The sequence below is a fragment of the Amblyomma mixtum genome, chromosome 10, assembly GCF_055824585.1.
Source record: "Amblyomma mixtum isolate Tamu chromosome 10, ASM5582458v1, whole genome shotgun sequence".
Lineage (NCBI taxonomy): Eukaryota > Metazoa > Arthropoda > Arachnida > Ixodida > Ixodidae > Amblyomma > Amblyomma mixtum.
In genome coordinates, this window is record NC_143021.1 from 147,156,043 (window position 1) to 147,169,208 (window position 13,166).

The window sequence follows — 13,166 nt, forward strand, 5'->3', positions numbered from 1 at the left end:
GCGGCTGGTCGTTTTTCCGTCCTTGAAAAAGCACTCTTTTTTTCATCATGCGGCTACAGCTGAAGGTGTGCGATCGAGTTGCGCGGCCGGTAAGTAGACGTCCATCAATAAGTTGGTGGCAAAAGCAAATTTTTTCTCGTGAAACCAAAAAAAAAAGACTCAGTGCAGTTAAGAAATTATGAGTAGCCGTAAATGGCGGGAGACAAAGAACTGACAAAAAAATTTTCTTCGGAGGGATAGCTAAGCTTGGGGCGAGAAAGTGAGTACCATTCACGTTCTCTGAGTGCCGCTGGCGCCAAATTAAGGCGAAATGATTTGAAAAAAATTGTATGAATTAGGTCATCAGATGCAGCTTATATTTTCGTAAGGGCGATGCAGCACATTATTTGCGATATGTTTTTTTATAGAGAACAAGAAAATTATGAAAAAAACACACTAAATGCACCTAAATATAGCCAATTTAAACGGGGCATTGTAATTTGTTTGCTTTTAAGTGATTTCGAAATAAACCTCTGGGTGCTAAGGCAAGTAAATACAGTCCATTTCCTTCTCTAATATCGAATTTTGTTTAAAAGTCAGCGCGCACAATTCATTCCTATCTGCATTACAATTAAAAGAGTAGAAAACTGAGCTAGTTGGTTCATAATTCTTGGTGGGTACAGCCGTCTACGTTCTACGTGTTCCTTTCTGTGTCTGCGTCTTGTTATTTCGGCTGTACCCACCAAGAATGCATTACAACGCACTACAGCGAGATGACTGCTACGTGATTTCCATTTCAAAATATATGCTGCGCTTTGTTCATATTCTTAAAAAGAAGTCTTTGAAGGTGCTATGTACCCCAAAGAGCTGAAAAGGTATTTTCAGAAACCCCTCTAGAAATTAACAAAACATCCTGAGACAGAAACTGAATATCACAACTTTGGCACAATTATTTTCTAGTCAATGTCTAATAAACTTGTAATTTTTAATTCTATGATTTGCCCCACATGATGAACAAAAGTGCTTGGTTGCTTTCTTGCATCAGCGGCGTAAAACTCTATTTTGTATTTCTGGCTCGTGTTACGTGAAGCATTCAGTGTTGAAAGCTGACAGTTCGTCAATAAAAAAAACAGTTGGTTAGAAGGACCTCCGTATTTTCAGTGTAATAGGATGTTTATAGATTTTATTCCGACAACATGTGAGATAAAACTTCATTCATTAGCTGTGCTGTTAGTTTTATGGAAACTCGAAACGTCTTGATCTGGCTACACTGACCACTCTTACGTTACCAAGGAAGACCATTATATAAGGCCGGTTATTCGAAGGTAGTTTGCAGATTCGTAGAGACTGAGAGGCAGTAACTCCCTTCGCTTTCTTTATTCTTCAAGCATAAAATAGCATAGTGGCGCTGCATTATTACAATAAATTGGGTGGAACTGAAAAAATGGAAGTTGTCTTCAGCAGAGTGGACTATATGCGGATTAGAAGATAGGGCAGCAAAAGTTTAGTTTACTTTATGAGGTTTAACGTCCCAAAGCGACTAAGGCTATGAGAGACGCCGTAGTGGAGGGCTCCGGAAATTTCGACCACCTGGGGTTCTTTAACGTGCACTGACATCGCACACTACACGGGCCTCTAGAATTTCTCCTCCAAAGAAATTCAACCGCCGCGGCCGGGATCGAACCCGCGTCTTTCGGGTCAGCAGCCGAGCACCATAACCACTGAGCCACCGCGGCGGCGGTTGGGCAGCAAAAGGCTGGACTAGGACGGTAACGTGAGATCGATGTGACCCCTCAAGAAGATGCAAAGGTGTCCAAAACGGCCAGCCGCATCCCTGACCTCGACTAAAAGGGGACTAACAGGGCTGGTCGCCTCGCAGCAAAGCGGTGAAAGAGGTCGATGATTCTGCTGCTTTGTAAGATGACAAAAAAAAAACTATTGGAGGCAGACTTCAAGCCCAGAAGCAGCCAGGGAGGCTAGGCACGCGGCTGAGATCTGGGAATCGAAATTGGCGACGGTGGCGACCTGTGAAACAGTCAGGAGGCCTAGCGAAGATCAATTTGATACGAGCGGCTATGAACATGTCCCTCATGCTACAACATGCTTCAACAGTTGAGCAAGTAATTTCATGGTAACGCTTACTGTATACAAATATATAGACTGCAAATTATTTCTTTGTACGTCAGAGCTTGTATTTTGCGCGTTAATTTCAAAGAACCGTAGCGTTATTTTATACTCACTTCTTGCGCTCTTTATGTGAGTATTTTAACTGCGTTTAATTTTGAATGCCTCTCCGGGAGGGATATCATTCTGTCCGAAACTGATGGAAGTCATTTTAGACATTTATTCCTCACACTATTAATCGCCGATCAATATCACACATGAACTTCAAACAGGTTTACTGAAAAATTGAAGTTTAGAATTACACTTTGTTATTATGAACTATGCTTCTGGTCTAAGTAAAGATAGCAGACGGCGACTTTTATCTGGGTAGTAAAGAAACGATTATCCGAAGAGTTTAACGTGTTCGAAAATATTAATATGGTTAATGCAGATGTGTCAACACAGATACTGCAGTAATTAGAATATTTTATCCATAAGAAAAGCGGCATTTTTTTCACATTGATATTAACACATTTTAGCCCTACCTCCCTCCATACCTCTTGAGCGTCTCTGCTAGCCTCAGTCGCTTTGGGACGTTAAACCCAAATAAACTAAACCATATCTCTTGAACAAAATTACGGCGGCAATAGCATTATTCCACAAATAAAGGGCATGTATTTTCATTGAAATTATGCGCTATGATTAAAAATATTTATTTTTAAGCAAAGCTCTCTACAACACTTTGAATGAAAGTGCACTAGAGAAGCGATGCTAAAAACGATGGTAAGGTGTTTTCTCCTTTTTGCAAACAAAAGCTTGTTTCCGAATTAGAAGGATGAATTCGCCAAGAAAAAAACTTTAGATGCAACTCTAGCCTTCAGCAGAAGGCAACCTCAGAAAGAATGATCCATAATATATAGATGACTGCTGTTGAACATATAGTTGCACACACAAAGCGTTTTATCGTAACTGGTTAATTGTCCTTCCGAACTTCCGAAGACAGAACAGGGACGTGATTGTTTTTGAAGGAGGTTACTAAAATTCATGCTATTGGTCTAGGCAGCCGCACTTGTACTGTCAACGCACCATATTTTGAATCGCAAAAGACGAATGAGCTCTAAGTTTGACGCCGATTATCACGTGCATGGATTGGGCGCGTGCAGTTATGTGTCTAAAGCATCACTGATACCCATTCAAGGAGAGACATATTGCAGTTACCTCAACCAAGAACACTGGACAAATAAAATCCGCATGCAAGCTTTCTAAGAACTCAGGACAGAAAGAATGCACCGTTGTCCTCTGCAGTGCTTTCAAAAACCAAAATAAGAAACAAACTAGAAAAAAGATTTTTTTTTTTTCTGAGCGTTGGCTGGAGGACGGAGGGTCCCACTTATCACCTTTTCAATTTGCTTTCGTTGTACCAATACATCATTGAAACTTTCGAAATAAACGTTTATTCTTAGCATTCTGTACCTAACAAGCTACCAGGAAAGTGCACGAAACACCACTCATGCGCAGTTTGCGGCTTTTATCGGAACATTTCACTGCCAAGCCTGCTCAGAACAAAGGTCTTCTGCGCAAAATAATGTAGCACAGAACACAGTGTATTAGTTGACAAAGTCGCATCTTATTTTACGTTACCTGTACGAAGTGTCGCAGGTTCTGATACGAAGTGCCGATGGCACTGTGCTCAAGGATGACTGGTATCCTTGTCTGAAAGAAAGGAACGGAGTTTCGAGTCAGGTTAAAGTGAGATGTCTGTTACAAGTAGGCTAATTTTTGTTCGTTTGGTAGTTAGGTTGCGGCTGGAGCTTTGTGCACACCTTTCGTTCGAGAAGAACTCGAAATTTATCAGCGCGCTGTTGACTGCTACAGTTAGGCTTAGTTCGATACAGTACTAAAAAAAACAGCTCTTGATATCCTTTCTGATGTTTTGTTGAGGTCGCGAACTAATGTATCGTTTCTTTTGTTTTTCATTCCAAACTCACTTTCTTCGTAAAACCGGAACTCTAATTTATGCTGCAGTTTGCTCGTTCATTTACGTCATAATCACTGCCAAAGAACATGAATTTGATTCAGAGTTTTTCAATCAAATTTTTCAGGATTTTCAATCCTCACCTAAACTATTGTAATCTTGTATGGGGAACTACATCACTAATGAACATCAACAAACTCCTTCTTTTACAAAAAAGAGCTCTCCGTCACATAGCAGATGTTCCATACGACGCTCACACAAGTGACCTGTTCCCCTTACTTGGTGTTGTTCCTGTGACACATATGTACGAGCTGAATGCCCTATTAAAATACAAATATTCCCTGAAATTTAATCGGATGCCTTTTCTACGATTATGCAATTTAACAAAACCACCCGAGGTGCCGTACAATATAAGAACAAGAGAAGTATGGTTGGTGCCGTTTTCCCGCACGAATCATGGTCACAACAGACTACAATACATTATGCCTACTTTACTTAACAACTATCATAATTCAAACACGGACATCCACACACTATCGAAACAACACCTTAAGTGTTTGTTCACTCACAATTTAGGGAGGTAACGTCAATGTTTTGAAATCTTGTTTTATTATTGCAGCCTTTTGTGCACGTATTTTTAATGGTGGCTGCATTACACTGTCTGTGGTAAAACTGTGGTCTGTGCTTCTATGCCTGCAAATGTAGGAGGCAATGTTTTTAGTCCTGTATAGCCATATATCAATTTCGCCGTTAGATGTTCTTCAGTTTGAAAAAATATTGGTGATTAAGTATTAGTATTCGTCTTATTGAATCCATGTCTATCAGTTACATTGAACCGGTATTATTACTTTTACTAATATGCAGCATTTTTGTTTGGAATTACTATGTATATTATGTATTTTGTGTTTACTATATATTTTGCGTTTACAGTTTCTATGTATACTGGATGCTCTTATCTTCGTACAATTTTAATCGCAGCTTTGTATTATTTCTGCTGTTATCCGTCGCCAAGAGAAAACAAGGGGTAAGAACCGTTGTCAAGCTGCTCGAGAAGCAGCTTTTTGTTCTTATCCTTGCATTTATTTCTGTATTGAAAGAAATGCTAAATAAATTGATTTGATTTGATTTGATTTGATAGTTCCTACATGCAACGTTGAGCTTGGCATAAGAAATATTTCAGCAAAGCCGAGTTTATTGATTGATCTCTTACTGGTGAAATAAATACAGTAATCAATAACTTACTCTACAAACACCATGCAGTCATTATTAACTTACTCAACTCTTCACAGAGAACACGCTGGGCGCTAAAAAGAAGCAACCCTCTCCGAATTGTCAAGTCTGTCAAGTCCATTTCGTGTTGTCCCCCGAGATGCAAAGGACATGGCTGATTAAACATTGCTGCACCTAATACTGAATTGGGGCGCATCTTATGGAATGATTACAGAGAGTGAATATTGCAAAAAAAGTAAAGGTAATCGAAAACAATCATTAGCACAATATTTTGCAGCCATCAAACTGAAGGCCCTCGGCCTCGCCCGACGTTCGGAGCTGCCCACAACGAATGGGTCAAAGACAAGTTCTCCGGTAAAGGCTTACGGGAATTGCTACCGCTCGTATGGCCGCACCTAAACCACTGCGCTGCAGTTCACTAAGAGTTGTCCGTTATTTGCCTCGTGATAGGTGTTAAGTCGTCAAACTCTAACCACACAGGCACCTGTTGGATTTGTCACGTTGTAAATGGGTTGGCAATGAGAACGTGTCGCGAGGAAAATTTTCGCGTTTGTCCGCAGCCAGAAGCTAATATCGACGGCGTTAGCGGATAAGAAAGAGATATAGGAGCTGTGGTGTGGCCATTCCACCTAACTGAGCTTTTGTAGTTGTGCAGAACAAGAAGTACGAAAAACAAGACCAATCAGGCTCTCGAGAAGCGGGGAGCTAAAGGCCTTTCCTTCTCACTTATCTGACCGAAGTTAAGCGACGTGTCCTAGGAGCCGTTACATGCGTGAAATGCTGCATACAGCTCCATATTTAGTTTCCCATGTCCGTTCCTCAGCAGTGCGGTCTACTGTGTGTGATCATTCTTGTACATCTGGAAGACCGTCTGTCATGCAGTACAGGTGAATCTTTACATAAGGAAGCCAACTGCTTTTCGGAATTCCGCTTATACTATACGCAGTTCACCATGTATATCTGACGTCAAGAAATAAGCAGGGCCCCTATGCAGGTACAGCTACAATGACTGGTCTTAATGAAAAGTGCATCTCAATGAATGAGGTCTAAGCAATCCTGCAGGCAGGAGGACCCGAATGAAAGCAGGTGACTGATGGCTATGAGATGATTTAATGACCACTGGCCTAGCGCGAGCGCTCCGTCCCGCTCTACTTCCAGCTTTTTCTTCTTCGTCATATTGGCGCGTGCTCATGGGAGCGCGCCGACGATGAAGACGAAGTGTGCGTGTGCCGGCGGACAAAGACGAAGTGTGTGTGTGGTTCGGACAGCCATCTTGTGAGTTCTCTGCTGTGCGCTGAACTTCCCTGAAACTGTGATCTGTGCCGGTCCTGTCTTCGTTACATTTTTGGTGGAGGTGCGGGGTGCTTTCCAACATCTACGTGACCCGAAGGCTCTCTATGAACACGGATTTGACTCCGATTCATCGCAGTACGAGCCGCCGAATCCAAGGTCAGTCACCAGAGTACGGTCCGTTATCTCCTAGGACCAGGGCTCCAGCCGCGACGCGCAGGACTGACGTGGCACTTATGGCTAGCAAAGGAGACGCGGCAGCTATGGCTGACAACGGGAACTCAGCTGCTCATTTCCTGGTCCTCCAGCCGCGAACGCCGCCGACCTTCCATGGCGAAGTGTTTGAGGACGCGGATGACTGGTTTGACCAGTTCGAGCGCGTTGCCAGGTACAACGGCTGGGATGCGGAGCGGAAGCTGCACAATGTTTACTTCGCTCTTGACGACTCGGCGCGGACGTGGTACGAGAACCACGAGACAACGTTTCCTTCTTGGGAACGGTTCCGTAGCCAGTTGCTGGCGACCTACGTCAACACTGACCGTCGGGAACAAGCTGAGTCGGCGCTGCAGTCAAGGAACCAGCGACCCAATGAGAGCGTCGCAATGTATTATGAGGACATGACACAATTGTTCAGAAGGGCGGATCCAAACATGGCCGAGGACAAGAAAGTGCGCCACCTGATGCGCGGGATAAAAGAAGAACTGTTTGCTGGGCTTGTGCGAAACCCGCCTAACACCACTTCAGAGTTTCTATCGGAGGCCACTACCGTCGAAAAGACCCTGCAGCAACGCGCCCGCTATTACAATCGCGCCGTGAACACCGTATCAACTGCCGACTTTGCGCCAGCCTCCAGCGACTCCGCTGACACCCTTCGGGAGCTGGTTCGATCTATCGTCAAAGAAGAGCTGCACAAAATGCGCCTCTCTGCCCAGTCGCAGCCGCAGTGTCCGTCGTTAGCACAAATTATCCGAGAGGAAGTGCAGCAGGTGGTCTCTGAGCCTGTTGCCCCTGCTGCCCTCACATCGACGCCTCCGCGCCAGACGTACGCGTCGGTACTCCGACAGAACTGCGATCTCGCCCCTTGGAGTACAAGCCCATCTGCATCTGCTTTCCAGCCGCGGCCCCCGCCTGTCGCTGTGTTGCCCGAAGCCAGGCTGCGGAAGACGGACGTGTGGCGGGCACCTGACCAGCGGCCCCTTTGTTACCACTGCGGTGAGGCTGGCCATATCTTGCGGTGGGGCCCTTATCGTCGAGCTGGAATTCGCGGATTTCATCCGCGAGTCCCCTATCCGCCCAATGGCGAACGGCCCCGCGAAATTGAGGAGCACCTCTCAACGCGCCTGGATCACACTCACGCTGATTTCCCTCGCCCTGACTACCGCCCACCAACCTCTACCCGCTATCGTTCGCCGAGTCCCCGTCCTTCGACAAGCCGTTTCAGCCGCTCACTGAGTCCTCGCCGGGGAAACTAGACCCAGCGGCCTGCGGTGGTAAGGCCGCTGACGAGCGAACAGCCGAACATCCTCCATCGCGTTCCCGACCAGACGACGGCTATCAAACGAGGACACGTGACGATCACAAAGGATGTGCAGCTTCGGACTTACTGGTCGATGTCGACGATTTAGCAGTTACGGCATTGGTTGATACGGGAGCGGACTATTCGGTTATGAGCAACGAGCTAGCAAAAGAACTGAGGAAAGTTTTAACCGAGTGGACTGGGCCTCAGATTCGCACAGCTGGTGGGCACCTAATTACCCCTGTTGGCCGGTGTACGGGGAGAGTTACAATCGACGGATTTGTTTACGTTTGTGACTTTGTTGTCCTACCTCACTGTTCGCGCGATGTCATTCTCGGCCTGGACTTTTGACAAGCTAACGGCGCCGTTATAAATTTACAAGAGCCGCGCGTGACGTTTTCGCCGACGCAAGCAATTGAAATAGCCGACCCAGACGACTCCAGGATACCCGCCCTGCGTATTCCTGCTGATGACGTGACGGTGCCTCCGCGGTGCAGCATGATGGTCCCCGTGCACAGTGACTCGCCCGGTGATCGAAACGTTATGGCAGAGAGAAACATCAGCCTTCTACTCGAGAAAGGAATTTCCGCTGCAAGAGGGCTTGTTCGCTTACGGGATCGCTCCGCGACACTCTTGATCACCAACTTCGGAACAGAGTTCCAGCCTATTGCGAAAGGAACGGCCGTCGCATACGTTACCGACTTCGTTGAGCCCGCAGAAATATGTGCTCTGGAGCTACCGTCGCCGGACGGACGCGATGCAGCAGCCGTTCTGTCTACTGTGGACATTAATCCCGGCTTGTTGGTGGGTCAGAAGCAGCGCTTGTTAGAGCTCCTTCACGATTTCGCAGAGTGCTTCGCCACGACACCAAAGGTAGGGCGCACCCCGGTAGCCAAACACCGCATCATTGTCAACGAGGAGACTAGCCCCATATCCCAACACCCGTACAGAGTGTCGCCGAGGGAACGGCAGGCTATACGATCACAAGTGCAAGAAATGCTTGCAGACGACATAGTCCAGCCGTCCACGAGCCTCTGGGCTTCGCCTGTGGTATTGGTGAAGAAAAAAGATAACACCTTGCGATTCTGCGTCGATTATCGGAAGTTGAATCGTGTCATGAAACGTGACGTTTACCCCCTTCCACGTATCGACGACGCCTTGGATCGACTGCGTGACGCTAAATATTTTTCTTCACTCGACCTTAAGAATGGCTACTGGCAGATCGAAGTGGACGAAAGGGACAGAGAGAAGACAGCGTTCGTGACACCTGACGGCCTTTATGAATTCAAAGTGCTACCCTTTGGACTCTGTTCTGCGCCAGCAACCTTCCAACGCATGATGGACACCGTTCTTTCTGGGCTGAAATGGCAGACATGCCTAGTGTACCTTGATGATGTTGTCATTTTTGCTCCTAGCTTCGAGGAACAGCTCAACCGGCTGCGAATGGTGTTACAGGCGCTCCGTTCGGCACAGTTGACGATAAAGCCACAAAAGTGTCACTTTGGTTTCGAAGAGCTCCGTTTTCTTGGTCACGTGATAACCGCTGACGGAGTCCGTCCTGACCCGGAGAAGACTGCCGCTGTGGCACAGTTCCCGCGCCCAACCGACAAAAAGTCCGTTCGTAGGTTTCTGGGCCTCTGTGCCTATTACAGACGTTTCGTTGAAAACTTTTCCACAATTGCCGAGCCCCTTACAATGCTTACTAGAGACAATGTATCTTTTGTGTGGCATGATGATCAGGAATCTGCCTTCAGCGAGCTACGCAGCCGCCTACAAACTGTCCCAATACTCGCCCATTTTGATGAACGAGCTGCCACTGAAATTCATACTGACGCCAGCAATGTTGGTCTCGGCGCTATTCTCGTTCAGTGGCAGGATGGCAACGAGAAAGTCATAGCGTACGCCAGCCGCTCCCTCTCGAAAGCAGAGGCAAACTACTCTACCACAGAGGAGGAATGCCTTGCGGTAGTGTGGGCGATTAGCAAGTTCGGACCATATCTCTATGGTCGCCCGTTGCGAGCTGTCAGTGACCATCATTCGTTATGCTGGCTAGCCAACCTCAAAGACCCTTCGGGACGGCTTGCGAGATGGAGCCTTCGCCTCCAGGAATATGACATCACGGTAGTGTACAAGTCCGGCCGTAAGCACAATGACGCCGATTGTTTGTCACGCGCACCCGTCGACGTTGCTCCGGCCGAAACGGAGGACGACTTCCCGTTTTTTGCTCTCGTCACGTCGTCCGATATGGCCCGGCGTCAACGGGCTGACTCAGAGTTGCGTCCGCTCATCGAGCATCTGGAGGGCCTTAACGTCGCTGTTCCGCGGATTTTCGTTCGAGGTTTGGATTCCTACAGTCTCCGAGATGGCGTCCTTTACAAGAGGAACTTCGCCCATAACACGGAAACCTTTCTTCTGGTTGTGCCATCCGAACTCCGTCCAGAAATCTTGCACGCCTGCCACGACGAGCCATCGGCTGGCCATTTGGGTGTTACGCGGACGTATGCCCGCGTTCGTGCGAAGTATTACTGGCCAAAGTTGCTCTCATGAGTCCAGCAATATGTGAGGACCTGCCGTGACTGCCAGCAACGAAAGACACCAGCAGTTAAACCCGCAGGGCTTCTCCAGCCCATCCCACCGCCTACAACACCTTTCCAACAAGTGGGCATCGACTTGCTGGGCCCATTCCCATTGTCTTCCTCTGGGAACAAATGAATTGTTGTGGTGACGGACTACTTAACGCGGTACGCCGAGACACAGGCGCTCCCCCACGCTAGTGCTGCAGAAGTGGCTCAGTTTTTTATGACATCAATCGTCTTGCGTCACGGTGCGCCATCAGTCGTCATCACGGATCGTGGAACCGCCTTTACGGCGGCATTAATGCAATCTCTCTTCGAACTCACCCACACCAGTCACCGGAAGACAACAGCCTATCATCCCCAAACAAACGGCTTGACTGAACGCCTCAACCGGACGCTTGCAGATATGCTTGCTATGTATGTCGACGTTGAGCATCGTACGTGGGACGAAGTTCTTCCTTATGCAACCTTCGCCTACAATACGGCAGAACAGGAGATTACCCGTCTTAAACCTTTCCAGCTGGTCTACGGACGGTGCGTCACTACCATGCTGGATGCTATGCTACCCGCTGCTCACAACGACGGAGACATCGGCCCCTACGCTGACACATTCGTCCAGCGGAGAACCCGAAACGATAGATCATTTCTTGTTGACCTGCCGCCGTTTCTCCTCTTTACGGAGCCGCCTGCTGGAGCTTCCGTTACGACAGCTTGGTCTAAGTCTGTCAGCTGGGGCTGCTCTGTCTCTTGGGGCTTCCTCCCTTGGGCACAGCAACTGGAATGTGCTCTCCGCCATGCAAAACTTCCTTACAGACACTAAACGGCTGCCGTCTTAAGCTCTGCTCTTTCTCATGATCAATATTTCTCTGGAATGAAAGCTTTCTGAAACGTGGAATATTTAGCCCCGTTCTCTATTTCAGTCACCGATCTCACAGCATTTGTTTAACCTATTTCAATTACACATTTGAGATCCTTTCATTTATTTCCTAATTGCTATTATTATCATGATTATTTTATTTTTCCCCACCATTATTTTCTTGTTTAACATTTTGTACACTTATCAGTTGCCGCCTGTGTCTTGGCCAATCCCCCGCAGTGGGTATGCGCCATTTTCTAGAGGACAACAACAACAACAACAACAGCCATCTTGTGAGTTCTCTGCTGTGCGCTCAACTTCCCTGAAACTGTGATCTGTGCCGGTCCTGTCTTCGTTACAATATTGTGTTCGGTCAAAGCAGCACAAAAACAGGGTACTTGAGCATATAAAAGAACATGCTTAACAATTTCTGCTTTGCGGAAACTGCTATGTAGTTCAGATTAGCATGCAACGTTGTGATCGAACAGGTAGGCGTGTGTTGGTGTCTCTGTGTCACACTTGTGGCAAGGTTAGCTTACCATGTTTAACTGCTCCGCACTGCCCAATACGGTGAGGGTGAACCCCAAGGAACAGGGCATCCCTCGGAAGATGCCGCATACAGCTTGCGCGACCTCTTTCGGAACCTTCGGCACATAGAAATAGCCGCTGTCTTTTAGCGGGTCGAGGAGAAACTGCGTGGAAACAAAACAGTGTGCTAGAAAGAGAATGGAATGCGGCCTGACTTGCTGGCGTGTAAAGTAGTCCTGAAACTCAAAACTTGCAAGCAAAAGTCTAATAAAAACTTCCGTCAGAATTTGCGAGAAAAAATAGAAAAAACTGAAACCTTAGGTATCACCTCATGAAACGAAGTAATCCACGCTTGTACAAAACATAAGGCAAATGAAGCGTTTTGAGAGGTAGGTTGAAAAGCTACCTATTAAAACAGCGTAAAAGTCGTTAACACAGCGGTGGCCTTAAACTAGGCTTACTAAAAAAAATGAGATGTATATATGTACCTGTTGAGGAGCGCCAGCTAAAAAACAGATTGGTGCAATGTGCAAGCAATAAAACGTGCAATACGCCTTGAGCACGTCTTGCCAAATACCCTTCTCCTGTAAAGCACGGAGAAGGGGGTTCGCTAAAGAGGAAACACAAAGCTATCCTTTGTGCTTCAGCCATGTCCCTCTTGGTACGCTCCTTGCTGTTGTTGGATGCTTGGCGCTGACCGAACATTGTTTTGCACTTAGCAAGGTTTGCAAGCTTCCGGTTTAGTCAGCTTGAGGAAAATTCTTTCCTTACATCAAAGTTAGCTGGCATGATCGCGTTTTTCTGCCCAATCCGTCTTGCGATTTATCCCTGCCAGAATTTCTCATAATTACATCATTCATCATCATGCTTGAGCAACGCTCTCGACCCTTACACCGACGGCAGAAATAAAAATATTACTCACAAATAATGAGTCGGAGATAGCTTCCAGTTGAGGGAAAGGAAAGCCGATGTGTGTGAGGTTTGCAACCGGTGCGTACGCCATTACAACGTCGACCTGCAAGAAAGGGCTTTTAAGTTCAGACCTTTAAGCATAGATGTATTTAGCATAAACCGGGGACTGCGGCTTTGAATTGGAACCATTTATTTAGAATC

General features: G+C 46.7%; 2 protein-coding genes across 2 annotated transcripts in view; one reads left to right on the plus strand and one right to left on the minus strand.

Moving 5' to 3' along the window:
- Positions 1–13,166, minus strand: part of LOC149327242 (lysosomal acid lipase/cholesteryl ester hydrolase-like) — a 77,134-nt gene that overhangs the window by 3,049 nt on the left and 60,919 nt on the right. The window contains exons 8-10 of the mRNA XM_089564824.1: positions 12,976–13,068; positions 12,065–12,217; positions 3,724–3,795 (exon numbers count right to left, since the gene is read on the minus strand). Coding sequence (XP_089420950.1) covers positions 3,724–3,795; positions 12,065–12,217; positions 12,976–13,068 — 318 coding nt within the window. The remainder of the gene's footprint in view (positions 1–3,723; positions 3,796–12,064; positions 12,218–12,975; positions 13,069–13,166) is intronic.
- Positions 6,685–8,049, plus strand: LOC149327243 (uncharacterized). Its single transcript, XM_089563442.1, has one exon. It carries the CDS (start codon positions 6,685–6,687, stop codon positions 8,047–8,049), a length of 1,365 nt encoding a protein of 454 aa, XP_089419568.1.